Source organism: Schistocerca americana, chromosome 1, assembly GCF_021461395.2.
Source record: "Schistocerca americana isolate TAMUIC-IGC-003095 chromosome 1, iqSchAmer2.1, whole genome shotgun sequence".
NCBI classification, from domain to species: domain Eukaryota; kingdom Metazoa; phylum Arthropoda; class Insecta; order Orthoptera; family Acrididae; genus Schistocerca; species Schistocerca americana.
The window spans coordinates 301,358,004-301,378,148 of NC_060119.1; the positions used below are offsets into that span (position 1 = coordinate 301,358,004).

General features: G+C 39.8%; 1 protein-coding gene across 5 annotated transcripts in view; it reads left to right on the forward strand.

The window, feature by feature from the left end:
- LOC124595447 (hyccin) overlaps positions 1 to 20,145 on the forward strand; it is a 165,216-nt gene that overhangs the window by 110,273 nt on the left and 34,798 nt on the right. For all 5 annotated transcript variants that reach the window (XR_006978207.1, XM_047134193.1, XM_047134205.1 and 2 more), the window contains one exon: positions 15,259 to 15,671. Coding sequence is in view for 4 of the 5 variants with exons in the window: in XM_047134193.1 (XP_046990149.1) it covers positions 15,259 to 15,668 (410 nt within the window). In the remaining variant the exon portion in view is untranslated. The remainder of the gene's footprint in view (positions 1 to 15,258; positions 15,672 to 20,145) is intronic.

The window sequence follows — 20,145 nt, forward strand, 5'->3', positions numbered from 1 at the left end:
CTCTCTCTCTCTCTCTCTCTCTCTCTCTCTCTCTCTCGCTCTCTCGCTCTCTCGCCTTCCTCTCTCTCGCTCTCTCGCCTTCCTCTCTCTAGTACCCCATCACCCCCTCCCTTGTCTCCTGCCCCCCCCCCCCTGCCCTGTCTCCTGCCCCCCCCCCTTCCTTCCTGGTGCCCCTCTTTTATAAAACTGTATTACTAGTTTGTCCATGTACATGTCATTTTTTGTTTAAATTGTTGGGTTACAAAAAATGGATGTGTGCAGCTAATTGTAAAATACCAAGTTAATTGTGTACATGCTTATTTAAGGCGAATATGGAAGTAATGCATAGAGTATATGGGTAGAACATGAAAAGAGCTTCCATTTTGAACGAATCCTTTGAAGTAGATGCGAGGTTGAGTGGTAACAGAAGTACAAGTGATCTCCTGCGCCAATTGAGTGGGGCTCCATATTATACTGTGTACTGTTGAATGATAGAAAAAGTATGCAGTGGGGCGAGGGGGGAGGGGGGTGACAATGTATAGAGAAGATATTACTGTAAGCGTTATGCAAGAAATCCACAATGGACGGAAAGCAAAAGAGATGGCAGATGTGCGAAGAGATAGCAGGAATATGGAATATTGGAAGGATTACAGATATATGTGTAAACAAATATTACAGTAAAAACAGTTGTATGCCTTGAAATTATCATCACAGGTAAGACAGTTCTTAAAGGCCACCTGGCATGAATTTTTACAAAACCTCATTCCTCCTAGTGCACCTGTCACTTCCATCAGATTTTCAATTTTAAAAACTTCTATCTTCTTTTATTTTGCCATCTTAATTTCATTTTCTGTGCTCGTCTTCATCTCCTTTATCATTTTTCATTTATTATTATTATTATTATTATTATTATTATTATAAATATTGCCATCTCATATGCTATCTTCCTGTAGCCTTTATCTTCATCTTTCTCACTCTACGCAACTTGCATTCATTCTTTCATATTTTCTTATGTTAGCTGTAACCCAATATATTTAGTGAATGTTTGAAATAACATTTTATTTGTAACAGTATCCATAGGCACTATTAATTCTGTGAGTGAAAATATTCTGCTCAGTGGCTATCATTTGATGGATTGAAGTAAGCATTTATTTTGCTTACATTACTTCACAATTTTAATTGCTAAGCCATTTTCAGATGCTGACCTGAAACATTAACATAGTTAAAATATGAAATAATAATTATTTGTGTTCTGTTGTTTTCAGTTTAACTGTTACATTTGGTAAGTTACCCTTCAGACATTTTGAAAGAGTAAGTGAAAAATATTGATCCAACTGGACACTGTTACTACACTGCCACCTTCTGATACGTGTTTGGAAGTTTAGATACAGCTGTATTTACGAAACAGACCTGCTAAAAGATAAGTGATAGAACTAGCAGTGGGGTAACCCCAAGTGATTTGGGCCCACAGTCTTTCTCACTGATGAATTCCGATGTTTTCTCCTCTTTCGAGACTAATTTTTGATGAAATCAGAGGATGGTGTTAACATTCACCCAATAAAACTTGAAAGAATCTGATATGCAGATGATGATGTGCGAATTGGGGTGGCACATTGTGTGAAGTTCATTTTGTTCTTGTATTGGAACATTATTACTCAGAAGTACAGAGCTGATATCTTGGATTATAATTCAGGGTTCAGTCACACTAATGTGAACACCTGTCAGAAGCCTGAATAACCACTTTTTGCAGTGCAGACCACTGAGAGATGTGCAGGAAGACAGTCAGTCAGTCAGGTTATGGAAGGTATCAACAGCCATGCTGACTCCAGTAACATGCACAGCTGTGCTAGGGCTCTCGGAAGGTGTTCCATGATGCAAACAGCTGATTGAGGTGGTCTCGCAGATCCTCTGTTGGGTTCAAATCCAGGATGTTTGGTGGCCAGCGAAGTACCATAAACCCATCCTGGTGGTCTTTGAACCATGTGCATAAACTGCAGCTGGTAGGTACCATACTGAGGAAAAACAAACTGCATATAGGGGTGCATATGGTAACTAAAGATAGATACTTGTGTTGATCCATCACACCTTCCAGAATGATGGGATAATCCAGGAAATGCCATGAAAACTTTCCCCAGAACATAACGATTCCACTTCCAGCCTGGACCCTTCCAACGATTGTTGCAGGATGTTTACTTTCAGACATTACACACCATACATGCCAAAGGTCAATTGTCCAATGGAGCATAAAACATAATTCATCTGAAAAGGCTGCCATTCAGTAGATATCCAGTTGTGATATTTGCATGCAAATTCTAGTCTTAGACACCGGTGAACAGCAGTCAGCATAGGTGCATGAACCAGGCATTTGCTGCAGAGGTCGATTCGCAGTAATGTTCGCTGAATGCTCAGTGAGGATATACTGCTGGTAGGACCTTGATTCACGCAGGAAGTCAGTTAATCACCAGTTGCACATCTGTTCACCTGTACGCTTCTCCAAAGCCTTCATTCATCCTGATCATGCGTGACCCATGGTGCACCACAGTTGCTTCGGTGCTGGTATTGGATAGCGCCATTTTGCTGTGCGCGGTATACTTTCACCGCAACAGTATGCGAACAGTTTACAAACTTAGCCATTTTGGAAATGTTTCAACCCGTGGCTTGAAAGCTAGTGAGCATTCCATTTTGGAAGTCAGATAAATCACTCCATTTTCACATTATTTTGACAGCCGCATTGTTTTCTGCATCCCCAAACGGGTTTTTGATTTACCTTCCAGTGCTAGTATTGCCACCTGCCATGTAAGAGTGATTAATGTTCTTTGACATCGAACATTGGCGGTGATCATGATAATGCGATTCGATCATATATAAGAAGAAGGTAAATCATTTCTCAAGGTAGCCCCATAGAGTACATTTAGATAAACAGTAACAGAAAATTTTAAAAATGGCTTTGACACAGCAAGCTGCTGTTTAAATTATTCTTTAATTGGTAACCAGTTTGGGTCAAGACGATTATCCAGCTCTGCTGTGCAAATTTTATCACAACAGAAAAAATTTGAATGAAAAGATGTTCCAGAATTGGTCTAAAAATATTAGCAATGCGTACAGTTTGGCTTAACAGCAAAAGTTACATGCAGGTACTATGCTGCAGAACTTAAGGTTGAGATAGATACAGTAACATAAAATAGTAACTACTTGGTGAAAATGGATGAAAGTGTGGAAGCTTGTTGCCAGAGGTGTCCCAGTCTTTAACAGAAAATTTAACGTCACATTGCATGAGGTCTGTGTGACATTTAAGACCAAAAGGAGTGGTCCCACAACATAACGCAGTTGAAGGAATGGGGATGACTTCACGCAGGGAAGAATCATTGGGAAACTGGAGGGACGACAGAGTTGTAGCACAGAGTTTATGAGTTTAGTATTGGTCACTACAGTGTTTCATGCGCATGTTGTTTTGAGCAACAGGCACTGTTGTCCAATGTAGAGGAGGTGTCAGACCTGGCCGCCTACAACAGCAGATGTCCATTGTATTGTGCAACAGATAAGAAGGGATGCATATCAGACAGCAGGTGTAATTGCAACCACATTCAACAGGACTGCAAGACATGCAGTCTCATGCTTTAGAGTGGCATGGCAACTACATCGAATGGTCACTTTGCCTGATGACCACTATGTTGTGTTCTGTTGACACCTACATATTGGCAGCACTGTTTGTGCGGGTGTCAAAAGCATATGGACTGAACCAATGAAAAGTGGGGTGACGTGCTCTTCCCAGATGAGAGCAGATTCAGTTTGAGTTGTGAGAAGTGAGAACATGTAATACACACAGGAACATTGTCAAACATGATTGCTTTGGTGCTCCAAGTCTTATGATGTGGGGAGGCATAATGTTGCGAGGTTGTGCAGACCACCAAATCTTTAAACACGTTACACTTACCAGTCAACATTATTGTGACACTGTATTCTTTCGCCATGTGTGTCTTTTCAGAGGTGCATTCAGTTGTGACTTCATTTTTATGGATGGCAATATGCAACCACATTGAACAGCCTGCCTGTTCCCATGACTTAAATCCCATTGAGCATGTGTGGGATGCATTGGGGAGGTTTTTTGCAGCATGTCCACGTGCACCAATGACTATCCAGCAGTTTTCAATTGTATGGTGGAGTAAGGGAACACTCTACCACAAAAACTCTTTACCATCCTTGTAGCAAGCATGGGGACACATTGCAGTGTGTGTCCTGCTGTCCATCATGTTCAGACTCCCTATTATGAACCATGTCCTACTTGTATAAAAGTGTCAATTCTGTTTGTCTCCTTGCATATTTCTTTCCGCAAAATTAAATGGTAATGAATCGTGGAAAACCATTTGTGTAAAACATCACTAACCTGCAAACAGTGTGGATATAGATGCAATCAATTGACCTTCATGATAAGCATTACCATTGTAACAAGATATCTCAAAAAATTATATGTATACATAATTCAATTTGTTCTTTCAAAATGGAATTGGCTTCTTTAGCAACATTTATCGATATTATGTTTTTGACACTGTGAAACAATGGAAAGTCCGGTATGGAATAACAGTGATGCGGAAAGGATAGACAATGACTCATCACATAGAGGAGGCACTGAGTCACGGTCAGAGACAGTGAAGAAGAACACAAGGCATATTTTCAGCTTCCAGACAAAGTTATTCTTCAGAGCAGTCTCTCTCTCTCTCTCTCTCTCTCTCTCTCTCTCTCTCTCTCACACACACACACACACACACACACACACACACACACACACAGCAATATGTGCCTCCAGAAGATAAGGCTCAACTATGACTGCATACGATGTAAGCAGTAGTCTAGCTGGGGTGAGTAGTGGGGGTAAGGTGGCAGCATGTCCCAAGGAGGGGGAGGGATGGCAGGTTAGGGGTGGACATAGATAGTAGTGCTCCCTGTGAGAGGATGCAGGGATGTGGTGGGGACAGGACAGGTCTGCTAGGTGCAGCAAATGGCTATGGGGGCTGGGGGTTAGAGATGAGGAAAGACCTTGTGATTGTGTTGATGGGATAGAAGGCATGTGTTTACTAGAGTTGGTATAGGGAAGGGATAGGCAGATGGAGAACAGGTATTAGTGAAGTTCAAGCCCAGGGAAGTTAAGGGAATAAAGTATATATTCTGGATAGAGTTCGCAGCTGCACATTTTAGAAAAGCTGGTGTCTGTGGGAAGAATAAACATCTCACAGGCTGTGAAGTGGTCATTAAAGTGGAGCACATCATACTAGTTGGCACATCCAGTAACTGGGTGGTCCTTCTGTCTGTTTTGTAGTGGCAGTTAGTGTCGACAGACAGCTTGTTAGTTGTCATGACCACGTACAATGCTGCACAATGGTTGCAGCTACATTTTTAGCTCTCATGGCTGCTTTCATAGGTGGCCCTGCCTTTGATGCCACAGGAGATGACAATAACAGGTCTGGAATAGGTACTAGTGGGTGGTTGGATGGAACAGGTCTATAGGAGGGATATGAGCCATGAGGCAAGGAGTTGGAAGAAGGGGTGGAGTAGGGACAGACTAGGATATTGCATAGGTTTAGTGGGTGACAGAATACCGCTGTGGGATTGATGGGGAGGATATGATGATAGTCAAAACCCTGGAGAGATAGTCAAAACCCTGGAGGAGAATGTGATTCAGTTGCTCAGTTCTGGGTGATACTGAGTCACTAGAGTAGTATTTCTTTGTGGCTGGGCTGTGGGTATGTGAGGGTGGTAGGTGACTGGTGAGACAAGGCAGGGGGGGATCTGTTTCGGGATGATGTGAGTAGGGAAATTTTGGTTTGTGAATTAGAGAAGGGCAAAACTGTTCTTTTCAGAGATCAGATCAGAACTGTTCACTCCCTGAAATGAACTAGCTCTTTTTCATGACTCACCACTCGTTCACAATAGAAAATAAATGGAAGGCACATTGCCCTTTAAACGTGGTTTATTCCAGTACTATACCTGTATTTTGATCTTATTTGATCCTATTTTGAAGTAACACAGATAATGAGTAAGAATTTTGTATTGTTTATTGAAATTTCCACGATATGACAAAGTTTTTGATTATTGATTTATTTTGCACTATCGTGGTTTTTTGGGTGATCGGAAAGTGTTGTAACTTGAGACTTACATTAACAATATATTTGGCTAAAATGTATTAAAATTTCATTAACCTCGTACAAATACATCGCAAGCCATATACTTTTAAAGTGAACGTTTCCTTCCGAAGACGCCTAAAATCGCAAAATCCGTACTACAATAAGACCAATGTGCTGCATATAGCTTTACACAAAATAAAACAAGGAAAATATTGGTGTATCACATTTTGCGATAAGTTTATCGGTTCGCTCGTGATTAAAGCGTAAATTCAAGTGTCCATAATAAAAAATCCTATAGTAAGAGGAGTCATCAGGAACCTACTCTGATCAGTTTGAACAAATAAAAATAAAATGAAAGCAAATAATGTAATAACATAATTATGTAATATACATACCGGTATTATTACGAAGAACAATATCCAGTAGAGACGAACTCCGATGCAGAGGCGCTGAGTCAAGCAGGTCTAGCCGCGAGCTGTGTTACTGCGTGAGCTAAGACCGCAGAGACCAGAGTGACACCTGAGTTGCTTTGCTCAACGCTCTGGCTAGAGTCGAGAACGGTGGGGTGAGCGTTGAACGGGCGAGTTCCGAGGGTGGGGGGAGCGGTGAACGGCCGCCAGTCACCCGCTCCAAGACAAATCGTCCGTTCTCTTGCGAGCAGGTTGTTGCAAGTAGTTCTTATGTTCTCCGCTAGGAGGCTCTCTGTCCTGTTGCTCGCATCAACTGCCCAGAGGACAGGACGTGCGACTGAAACGATCGCCGACGGAGTGCGATGCTAAGTTAAGGTGCGTCAGACACTGCTCGCGGCAGAGGAAGCACAGAGACGGCACGGCATATGTGAAACACAAAATCCAATGGGGCATTGCACAATGCAGGCAGCCAAGGCAGAAGCAGGGCAGAGGCCAGCGCTGGCTGTGTTGTGTAGTGTGCAGTGTGCTCTGACCAGCAGAGGTCCCGCTGATCTGCTCCGACTCTCTCTCTCTCTCTCTCTCTCTCTCTCTCTCTCTCTCTCTCTCTCTCTCTGCTGTGGGAAACGTTTGTAGCTACTGTTCTTTTTTTCTGAATCACTGATTGTTCACTCCTTTGAAAGATTCAACTCTATGAATCAGTTCAGGAGCGGATCCCCCATCTCTATTGTGAATGCCTTGAAGAGATCATAGGCATATTTGTAAAGGGACTACTCATAGCTACAAATGCCACAATCCCAGGTGGCTAGACTGTATGGAAAGGATTCCTTGGTCTGGAATGGATGGCAGCTGGTTAAGTGGAGATATTATTGGTGATTGGTAGGTCTGATGTGAACGGAGCTACTGATGTAGCCATCCTCGAGGTGTAGGTCAACATTGACGTATGTGGCTTGTTGGGCTAAGGGGGACCAGGGGAAGGGAATGGGGGAGAACGTGTCAGAAGTTCTGGAGGAATGTGAATAGGTTGTCCTAACCTTTGATCCAGATCATGAAAATACCGTCAGTGAATTTGAACCACGGAGGATTCCAGTCTGGGTGGATAGGGAGGATTCCAGCCTGAATAGTTAGGGAGGATTCCTCTAAATGGCCCATGAATAGATTAGAATTTGATGGTGTTATGTAGGAGCCCATTGCTGTCCCCAAATTTGTTTGTAGGTGATGCCTTTAAAGAAGAATTAATTATGGGCGAGAATACAGTTAGTCATGGTGACCAGACAGGAGTTTGTAAGTTTAGAGTCACTTGGGCATTGTAAAAGATACTGTTCTGTAACAGCAAGACCACGGCAATGGGGATGTTGGTGTGGATGGAGGCATCATCACCAGTGATAAGGAGGGTGCTGGGTGGTAAAGGAACAGGAACTATAGAGTGTCATTGTAGGAAATGTTTAGTGCCTTCTGTATTGGTGGGTAGGTTACAGGCAGTAGGCTCGAAATGTTGGTCCACAAGGGCAGAGATCCCCATGTGAAGCCACAGTAAACAGTGTTTTGTTGTTAGCTCCTGAACCACTTCCAATCCACCCTTTATAAATGGTGCCATCCACATACAGTGCATGGTTGTGTTGTTATGCCAGTTGCAGCAGGTGTAATGTGTAATGTCTGATGTCCCACATAATACACCCCCCCCCCCCCCCCCCCCCGCCAATGTAATTATTCCTGGATCTTCAAATTACCTCTTTATGCCATTTGGTACATCTTATATCTAACACCCTCCCCCCCACCTCTCCATGCATGCACTTTGTTGTTTTCACATAATCCAATTATACCCTCTTCCCACCCACAGACTTGCAACCCACTCTATTGTCATCTTTTTATTCATTTTTTCCTTTTCTTTTATCTTATTTTCACATTGAATTTATTTTGTTTCCATTTTTCTCTATAGGCAGGTTTCGTCTTTTTTCAATATACCTCATCTATTTCTTATTTTTTAGATTTTTCCCAAATATTTTTACATAATTTTACATATTTTTATGCGTTTTTATCCTCCTTCGTCCTTCCATCTGCCAACACAGGAAAGTGTCTCCTATCACTAGCCAGAACCCAGTCACACACACACACACACACACACACACACACACACACACACACACACACACACACACACACACTTTCTATGTTGTAGCCTAATTTGTGGAATTCCCCCAAAAAGCCTGACCATCAAATTAACCATCTCCATCTGCAATCCCTGGTTTCACAATGACCTCTGTCTGTTCAAATTCAGGTAGTCCATAGCGCTCAATAATCTAGTCCTTCAAAACCGTATCAGTCAGTCCTAAGCCTCCCTGCACAGCCTCCTCTCCATTCATTAAGTTCTCCTGCTCCACAATCCAAAATTCCTGCATCCTATCTCCCAGATTGAAACCATTACAAATCAGAACAGCATGTACACCACCAACTCAAAACACTTGTCCAATCTGTTCTCATATTCACACTTTGGACTACCACTATTAACCACCACCACTACAAGAGCATCCATCAAACTTCTCTCGTAGCCACAAAACCCACCTTGCAGACCTACCAAATTTACCACACCCTCAGAAACTCCCTCCCATCCCCGTACAGAACCCAGAGCCTAAACAGACCCATAACACAGTCATGAGCCTGTCCTCCAAAAGCCTCAGTCGGACAGAAGTATAGACCTTTCCAAAGGCCTTGCCTTTTGCGGCCTAAAGGCAGAAGAATCAGCAATGATCAAGAGTATGGTGATGCAAAAGGTAATGGAAACCACTGCATTAAGGCACATGGTGTGTATCCACAGGACATGTAGCCTGTAAATGAAAAAGTGTCACAGTGATCTGTACATTGGCAAAAGATTCTGGACTGATAGGGTTGTTCTTATCAGAATTGACAGCAAACCATCGCCAACAATGATAATTCAGGTATACATGCCAATGTCGCAAGCTGAAGCTGAAGATGAGGTGATAAAGTATATACGGAAATCAATAGGGTAATACAGTATGTAAAGGGAGATGAAAATGCCGTTGTAGAGGAATGGGGGAGTGGAATGCCGTTGTAGAGGAAGGAGTAGAAGAAAGGTTACAGGAGAATATGAGCTTGGTACTAGGAATGAGAGAGGAGAAAGACTATTTGAGTTCTGTAATAAATTTCAGCTAGTAATAATGAGTACTTTGTTCAAGAATTCCAAGAGGGGTAGTTATACTTGGAAAAGGCCAGGTGATACAGGAAGATTCTTGTTAGATTTACATCATGGTCAAGCAGAAGTTCCAAAATCAGCTATTGGGTCATAAGGCATGCCCAGAAGCAGGTATTGACTCGGTCCGTAGTTTAGTAACTGTGAAGAATTGGGTGAAGTTTGAGGACGAGTCAAGAAGAACCAGTGTGCAAAGAAATTGGATATGGAAATACTGAGGAATGAAGAGATATACTTGAAGTTCTCTGAGGCTATAGATACTATGGTAGTGGGTAGCTTAGTACAGTTCAGTTCCAGAAGACTGGACATCTCTAAAATGGATAATCACAGAGTTGGAAAGAGAAACTTGGGTACAAAGAAGGTAATTGCAAAGAAAGCCTGGGTAACAAGAAATATACTTAAGTTGATCGATGAAAGAAGGAAGTACAAAAGTGTTCAAAGGAATTCAGGAATACAGAAATACAAGTTACTTTGGAATGAAATAAAAAGTGCAAGGAAGCTAAGGAGAAATGACTGCATGAAAAATGTGAAGTAATTGAAAAAGAAATAACTGGTGGAAAGACTGCTTCAGCATATAGGAAAGTCAAAGAAGCCTGTGGTGAAATTAAAAGCAAGGGCAGTAACATTAAGAATGCGTTGGGAATTCCACTGTTAAATGCTGACGAGAGAGCACGTAGGTGGAGAAAGTATATTGAGGGTTTTTGTGAGGGGGAAGACTTGTCTGATGACATGATAGAAGAAGAAACAGGAGTCACTTTAGAAGAGATAGGGAATCCAGTATTAGAATCAGAATTTAAAAGAGCTTTGGAAGACTTAAGATCAAAGAAGGCAGAAGGGATGGATAATATTCCATCAGTGTGTCTAGAATCATTGGGTGAAGTGGCAACAAAATGACTGTTCATGTTGTGTTTAGAATGTATGAGACTGACGATATACCATCAGGCTTTCAGAAGATAGCAAGAGCCAACAAGTGAGAGAATTGTTGCACAATAAGCATGATAGCTCATACATCAAAGTTGCTGACAATAATAATACACAACAGAATGGAAAAAAAATTAAAGATAAGTTAGATGATGATCAGTTTGAGTTTAGGAAAAGTAAATTCACCTGGCAGTTCTGATGTTACAGTTTATAATGGAAGAAAGACTGAAGGACAATCGAGACACATTCATAGGATTTGTTGTTGTGGGAAAAACATTCAATGATGTAAAATGATGCAAGATGTTTGAAATTTTGAGAAAAATTGGGGTAATATACAGTATGTGCAAGAACCAAAAGGGAGTAATAAGACTTGGAAGACCAAGAACAAAATGTTTGCATTAAAAAATATGTAAGACAGGGGTAGTCTTTCACATCGAAGAAGCAATGATGGAATTAAAAGAAAGGTTCAAGAGTGGGATTAAAATTGAAGGTGAAAAGATATCAGTGTCCACATTCACTCATGGCATTGCTATCCTCAGTGAAATTGAAAAAGAATTACGGAAGCTGTTGGCTGGAATGAACAGCCTAATGAGTACAGACTATGGGTTGACAGTAAATCATAGGAAGACGAAAGTTATAAGAAGTGACAACAGTGAGAACAGCAAGATACTTAACACCAGAATTGGTGATCACTGAGTAGATGAAGTTAAGGAATTCTGTTACCACAGAAGCAAAATAACTCATGATGGACAAAGCAAGAACATAAAAAGGAGGCTCACACTGGCAAACAGGGTATTCCTGGTGAAAAGAAATGCACAAGTATCAAACATATGCCTTTATTTAAGGAAGAAATTTTTGAGAATTTGTCTTTGGAGCATACAATTTTATGATAGTGAAACATGGTCGTAGGGAAAATGGGAACAGAAAAAAATCAAACGATTTGAGATGTGATGCGGCATAAGAATGTTAAAAGTTAGGTGGATTGATAAGGTAAGGAATGAGTTGGTTCTCCTCAGAATTGGCGAAGAAAGGAATGTATGGAAAACACTAATAAAAAGAAGGGACAGGATGATAGGGTATGTGTTAAGACGTCAGGGAATAACTACCATGATACTAGAGAGAGCTGTAGAGGCAGACAGAGGCTGGTACAGGGGAGAAATTGATGGTGGACTGCATCGAAGGGGGGGGGGGGGGAGGGGGGGGGGTGGCGAACAACCTCTCCCTCCCCCCCCCCCCCCTTCCTACCCTAATCCCCTGCAGCACCTGGCAGCCCTATCCTGTCCCTGCTTGCTCCCACAGGCAAAACTTTGATCTTTCGCCACCCCTATCCGGATATCCCTCCCCCTAGCATGTCACCTCCTTATGCTCATCCCTACCATAGCTAGATTGCTGCTCATGTAAGATGCATTCCCAGTTGGGCTTTAGCACCCAGCCACAGTAACCGTGTTTTGTGAATATGTGCACGTCCTACAGTTCTGCTTCTGGAGAAGGATTTTGTCTGAAAGCTGAAGATGTTATTAGTGTGTTGAGTCCCATAGTGCTCAGAGCCATTTTTTTTGTTATTAGTGTTCTTTTCCATTTTATCTACCTGTGACTCATCGCTTCCTCTTGTGTTGCGAGTAGCAATCTGTCTCTTCCATATTGATAAAGTTTTTGACATTGTGTTCTTTTTTGACATGTATATCAAACTCTTGCTGTTAATATAAACTGTAACTATTGTTTGTATAAAAATACTAGATTTTTCTATAGTCATGATGATGCTTGTACAATAGGTGCTGGGTGATGGTCTTAGACTGAAGCCATTTGCATATTAAAAGTTAGCATAAACAGCAACTTATTATGGTTATCTTACATCAGTTCTAAAGTTTGGTTAAGCTGTACAATAATCAATGAAAATATTTTAGTATATGGAGAGTTCAGGGGTCAGGGAGACATGTAATCATACTCCTAGTCCTTTCATATAAAATGCTGGTTGTGTCATGTCTTCACAATACTGTATATATTTGCAAATTTTTCTGTGCAGAGTAGGCAAAGATACTGTTCAAGTTTGTTCTTTACATCACTGTAGTTTGGCTTCTCTTATCAAAATGTTTCTCTTTATTTCACATTAACTGTTTTCTTGTGCCACTCAGCTGACTGTTGGGGTATAATGTTCTTCATTCATTTCTTGTAGAATCCTTTTTGTTGTATTTTTTTCCTGACTGTTGGATGAGTTGCTTTTTTTCTCTGAGAAATGTTTCTTGATTTTGTTTACTCATCATTGTCTTTTGTGTCAGCAATGTTCCTTTAGTAGTATGTATCTATAAAATCTATTTACTTACAGATAGAAGATATGTTTCAGTTTGCTCTACTTTCCAGTTGTTCCTTAATTAATGTTGGTATTGTAAGTAACATTTTTAGTTGAGAGCAAAATGTGGGATAATTTATAGCACTCCAATTCTACAGATTGTAGTGTGGTAATAGTCAGTTGTTATTGTCAGTCTTGTAATGAAGTTACAGTTCCTTTTGCGTTACACTGAATGTTAAAATGTACAACAGCTACAAACCAAAAAAATGATACAGAAGAGCACTGTAAGTTTTAGCATTGGACTCTGGGAAACACTGGATTTGTCCATTCCTCAAAAGTGAAATTAGGAACAATTAACACACAATTTATGAACCAATAGAACTTCATTATTCCTTATAATGTGTTCACTAATAAGGGCAGCAGATTATTCTTCTTATACTGTGACATTGGTAAAAGCTGGTACAATATCTGCGCCATTTTGCATGCAGCTCACTGATCTTTGCCAGTTCCATGAAAGTGAAAGCAGAATGTCGGAGAGAAGTGCTTTTTAGGACAGAAGCCTATTGTATAATTAAGAACTGAGCAGTGTTTTGTCCAGTGTATACTCGGCAGAAGATTGTAAATATCACAGACAATTTATTATCGGAGAACCTTTCATTTTCCTTCAAAGAGATGTCATTTTTAGTGCAGTCTCTAAATGCTCCAATTTTCATATAAAACAAAAAAGTGTTTGTAACAACTAACATTCCGATAGGTACAAAACCATTGTAATTGATAGTAAACACATTAGGTTCTGTAAAGGTTGTCATGACAGATTTTGTGAATGCCACCTTCTTCTGCTTCATATATTAGCGTAGCATTTGTATGAGGAACTCAGTTTCATATGTGACATACTGGAAAACATGACTTTGTCATGGACTTGTCGTGCTTATTCTCATCTCCTCTTTCTTCACATACATGCTGCTGCAAGACATGTTGCCATTTGTGATAATACATTGGTGATTTACTTTATTACTGACCATTCCTGAAAGTCGAGCACATTGTAGGTGGAATCATGAAACTGACATTTCATTTCCACCCAGAGACGGTTCCAGCATCCTTGTAGAGTAGCAGTGACCCTGTGCTAAAGAGGGTGCCTCTGGTCTCTAATGTGTATTAGTATTTATAACGCAAACACAACTTCTAATGAGTCAGTTGAATCAAAAGGACAATAAGGGATAAAGAGGGAGGATCGGCGTTCCTAGGTGTGAATGAAAGATCATAAGCGTGTCATATGCTCCATTAGTGAGGTTTATTCACATGGAACTATGCTAATCTGTCCAAATATGTTGTCATTCTGTATGATTTATTTTGTTTTGCTTGTAATGCACTGCATAAAGGTTTTGTGATAAATACAATGTAATACTGGAAACTGTTTAGCTGCCCAGATTGCTGAGCACATTAAAGTGCATGCCTATGGCACACAGAGTCTTTGGCTCTAGATTGAATCTACCTTGTGGACTAATCCTGTATGTGGTTTTTAGTTTTCCTCATCTGCGAAGGTTAATAATAGGCTGGTACCCATTCCCTCGTCAGATGGCCTTGCACAAACACTGAAAAATGTCGCATTTAACCACATGACTTCACTAGAGGCAGACAGAAGTGGTAGACAGATTCCCCTCCATGGAAAACTGCCAGTAGCTTTAAAATGCCTTGGGGAGTGTTTACCCAGTGCAATAAGAGCCTATATATATGTGTATGGTGGGTTCTTGATGAAACTGAAGTAGTGCAATACCAGTCCAAACCTGACATTGGCTGGATCAAGGGCACCTGGAAATTTACTCTCAGATCGTTAAATTAAAATACCATAACTTTTACATTTTATGATGCCAACTTCCACTGAAAAAGCTGAAATTAGCAAATTAGCATTCGCTCAAAAGTTCCCTATATAAACCAAACCCATATAATTGATAATAAATGAATATTAACACTTATGGAATCCTGTTCAAAAAAACTAGGTTGTTGTTTTATGGACATTAGTCCATGGTCCAGTGCGTATTTCTCTGCCTAATGTTTCAGCTTCTAATGCTGGAGACATCATCAGAGGCTGCAAAGGCCCAGATAGCATTTGAAAATTTAAACAAGCAAACTGGTTTATGTCACAACTGGATGATGGTCAGAATGTGTGTTTCATCTCCGATGTTATTAAGTTACTGTGTTTGGAATTATTTAATAAACCTTTAATGTAACTTCATTGACTAGCTGTAGTATTTTCTCCATTCCCTCCCTCCTTTCTTTTTCAATATTTTTCAAAACAACTATTTCCAAAAGAATGATACATTATTGATTTTTGCACAGACGACATTCCAATCCAAACTTCAAAAGAGGACGGCAGTGTGAGTGGAACTCCAGAGTCGAAGAACTTGAGTGCAATAACAGAGGAGGGAGAGGGTGATGGAGAACGACTCACTCCACGTGCCAGTTCCCTGCGAACAAGGGACAAGAAACTCCCCAGCTTTCCTGGGCTAAAGAAGACAGCTCGTAGCAATGGTGTTGCAGCTTCAGATAAGAAACCAAAGCGCTCTGTCACTGCTGAGACAAACGGTCCTCTGCAGCCTCCTTCAGACAGCCCAGATTCTGGTGCAGGCAGCAGTGAGGGCACTACAGGAGGTGATGGTATGGTTACAGATGCAGGAAGTGGTAGTGTAAGTGGAAATGGATCTGTTGAGGTGGAGCATCTTTCAGCAACTCAAGTCAGTACTGTCTGAGAGGTAAGTAAAGTATCCTGGAGAGAAAGAGACTGAGGCAATAGATCAGTTATTCTACTCTCCATCTCGCAACACAGCTGTATTAATGGCAATATGCTTTTGTTGTTTTAGCTAATTGATTATTCCATTTATATCCAAAGTATTTGAAATTCTGACTTAGTCATGGTCCTCTAGTGGTGTTGTGTGTCCTCAGTGCTCGGACTCCAACCACACTTTGACTTACTGTTAGTGTCACACACCTAATTCTAACAGAAGTCAACTGGGTTGCCTGCTACAAGCTCAGTTGCAAACTTCTTCAGTGAAATGAATAAACTCAGTAAAACAAATGAGATTAAGTACCTGTGACGTTTGCCTGCTTTATTGTTCTTCGTTGATAGTGCTGAGTGTCAATGTACTGTATTTTTATACTGGCTGAAAAATGGGGGGTGGAAGTTCAATACTGACTACTATAAATGATGTAGCCAACAGGTGAACAGTTGCGTTTCTCATTTCTTTACTCTCACTGTTCACAAGCCCACAATATTACACAGATAGATGTCCATTTCACTATTGGTTAACTTTTGATAAGCCTCATTAATAGTCTGCAGGCAAATGTCAGCATACTGCTACAATAGTTTACTATTGAACATCTATGAGCAGTAAAAACCTAACCACACTGCTCTTTGCAGAATAATACAGTACATGGGACACTATTGAACATACACTGTCATTGTTTTAACACATGTCCTATTTGTGTTGCACTAATTCCACTATTAAGTTGATGCATTGTTGTTGGTTGAAACAGTAAATTATTTCCTTCTGAAAATCGGCTGTGAACTGTCTGTCCCGGGACCAAAAATCAGGCCTTGATAAATCCTCACATGCCCCACCACCACCACCACCACCACCACCACCACCAGTGCCCTTAGATTGTCGATACCAATGCGCAAAGCTCTGTTTACGTGGTGGTTATTTTCCACAATTCCTTTGAACAGGTAAGTATCTTGCATATTCCAACAACAAAAACCCTTTTCTGCACTGCATTGGAGTGCCAACTAGTGAGCAGAGTGAAAACTTCATGAGTTTAAAGTTCTATTCAAGCATCAATCATATTTGTACATGCAATACTTCAGAAAATATAGAACTTCGAAAATGAATCAATCATTTATAGCTGCCCTATATAATCTTATGAATTCAGTAGAGTATAACTAAAAAATAAAAATCAACACTGTTGCAATTTTCTGTGAATTTGCCACAGCCTCTTGAGTATCTAGAATGTGCAATTCTACAAGGTAAATTAAAGTGATACAGCATTAAAATGTTTTCCCTTCCATGAATGGAGTATTATTTTAAGATTAGAAAATAGGGAATCACACTAACAAATGATATCACATGAATTCAGAGTGGGGCAACATGAAATATGGTGCTCCACAAGATTCAGTGCTTGGCCTGTTAGTGTTCTTAATCCACCATACAAAAGTGATTTACCTAGGATATTAGAGGACAATAAAAATCTGTGATGTTTGCTGATGATACTGCTAAGCTGATACAAGTGCTCTATCACATCCATACCAGATACAGCCAGGAGCATAATAGAACAGGCTTACAACTAGTTCACGTGTAACATTGTAACCCTTAATCTTACAAAAACTCATATCAATAGGTTGAGGCAGAACTATTGGCCAATAATTGCTTTCAGGAGATGAATTATTTAGTGCATATAAGAAAAAGAGCACCTCTACTAGATTTCGGATCTAATAGTTCCTTCATTAAAGAGGAGAGAGTGATATGTGGGAAATGGTTAAAGAGGATGGGTGGATCACTCAAACTGCACTCTACATTTGAGTCTCTCACCCCCAACAACATCCTTCTCTCTTCTGTGATAAAGGAAGTACTAGTTCTGCGAGGTAGTTAGTGTCCCTTTTACTTTCACGTCTCTGTGGAGTATTAGTAGTAATAACGCAGATATGATTTCAGTTTATTTTAGAAGTTAAGTCTACTATCCATCAAATTCTTTACATTACTGGGCAATTGTCAAAGATTTTCATGGCTGAATCCCTATCTCCTTTCTGTGCCAAACTAAGACTGAGTGATGGGACACATTGTTCCTTCTAGTATTATATGTATGACTGTTACTGTTGTTTATGCACTGTAATTAATTATTGACAGCAAATTTAATAACAGAATAAATGTACTGTGGGGCTGTTGTAAGTATGTCCAACTGTCGAAAGAGATGTACACAAGAGGTTCTAGAGCAGGCCTGGTAAAGTATGGCTCATGAGCCATTCCCCTCCAATGAATGCTTCACCCTCCATAATAGCCATGCCAGTCAACTGCAGGGTGACAGTCATCATGGACTGTGAGCTGTAATTATGCCCTAAACATAAATGCCCTAAGACAGTAATACTAAAACTTTGATTTTTATTTGGCTATTATGTGAAACTCCTGTACTTATACTAACTAGATCATTAAATATTTTGACTATGGAAAATCCAGGACAGAATGTAACAATATTATGGAAAGGATAGTTACTGCTTACCACACAGCTTAGATGCTGAGTCGCAGATAGGCACAACAAAAGGACAGTCAGAAAATGAGCTTTTGGCAAACAAGGCCTTGTTGGCCGAAAGCTCATTTTGCTGTGCCTATTCGCAACTCGGTATCTCCGCTGTATGGTGAGCAGTGTCTATCCTTCTCATAATATTTAAATATTTTGGTTAGATTTATTTCACTTACTTGTGACAAGTTCTGCAATATCAGTTTCATTTAGTGTTGTACAAAACGAAGTTGATGTACCAACTACTCATTGGCCTTTGCATTATGCTGAACAGATTTAATGTACTTCATTGAAGAAAATGTAATTTCGTAAATGTACGTTGATCTTATGGCATGACTTCAGAAATTGCAGCACCTCTTTCTGTTCTCGAAACCATGAATGGATCGTTTTGTAAACAGCAGACTACTGCTTGAATATCACTTCTAACACTTCCAAGACTAATTTTCATTGGATTATGAAAGAAAATGATATCTGGCTGTAAAGATTTAAAATTTTTTGAACAATTACGAATATCTCATTGGAACGTCATCAATAATGGAAGTTAATCTTGAAACTTTTGCTTTCTTATATTTGTGTTTCAGTTCACAGCAGCTGGGAAATGACAAAAAATAAGTTTATGCCAGAATCCATTAATATCAGTAAATGTATTGGAAATAGCGTGCTCCTTTGCCAGCAAAAGCAAATTCAAATTATGTAGTATCTGTGTTTTATCTCTCTCATCAAAAACTTGCAAAATTATTTTCTAAGTAAAAAAAAAAGCTTGGCCAATGAATTTCAGGATGAAGTAGTGCATCATTGTTTTTCGCATCAGCTTCTCCAAAAAATTGTTCAAATTTTCATTAAGATAATGATTGATTTCCTCTGCATATTAATTTGTAATTTTCATTACATCTTTCTTTGTGGGCAACATCCTAACACTTTTCCCATGTAGTGCTTCCTGTGAGTAATGCAATGCAAAGCTAAACTTCATTCTATTGTTTCTTAACTGAACAACTAAACCATTCTTGCTACCAACCATAGGTGGTGCACCATTGGTACAAATTGCATTTTTTTAAAAGAAAAGCTTCATCGACACACTTTATCTGAATTGAAAATATCCAAACCTGTTATTCTGAGAAACTAAAATAAAGTAACTCCTCATGCACACACAAGTCATTTGATATTATGCAAATAAAAATTAATAGTTAACAGAGTTCTGTTCGATCAGTACTCTTGTCCATGTACGGAGAATAATACCCAAATTTTGAAATTAAATTGCTTAGTTTCTTTTTTTATATTATGTCCTATATCAAGAATTTGACTTTTTTCTCTATGTGACAAAGCAGGTGTTTTAAATTGTTCAGCAGTATCATTGTAAACAAATGCGGTTGTCATTTCTGTTGTACATTCTTTCATGAGTACATCGTCACTGACACATTTCTGAGCCTTTTCTGTTTCTAAGCATACCACATATGATGCATGTTTTTTGTTTAATTGTAAGACTTGAAGGTTGAGGTAAGTCTTGTATCTCTCTTTTTATCTTATCCACTAAAACACATCATTCACCATGAAAGTAATGCCTGTGTGTTGCCTCATTGAACAAATTGCTTAAGATTTTTTACATATTAGACATTATGATTTCTCATGAAAATTGCATACAAAAAAAGTACGTAATCTGTCACTCCTCATTAAAAATATGGTTTCCAGTGTTCTTTCTTTCTGACATTCTTAAGAACTATATTAGAAAAATACCCATAATAATCATAACAACAGCCGTAGTAATAACCAAAAGATAGCCTGACCAACAGTGCAATATTAATGAGAATAAATTGGAACAAAACTCTGACAGCAAGCGGACTAATGAAGAAGCAATGCCTCTTCAATGAGTGAGAGTGCAAGAGTCTTCATGTTGAGGAAACAGTTGAAGAGACACTGGCCCACTCGATTGCTGATAAACAAGCA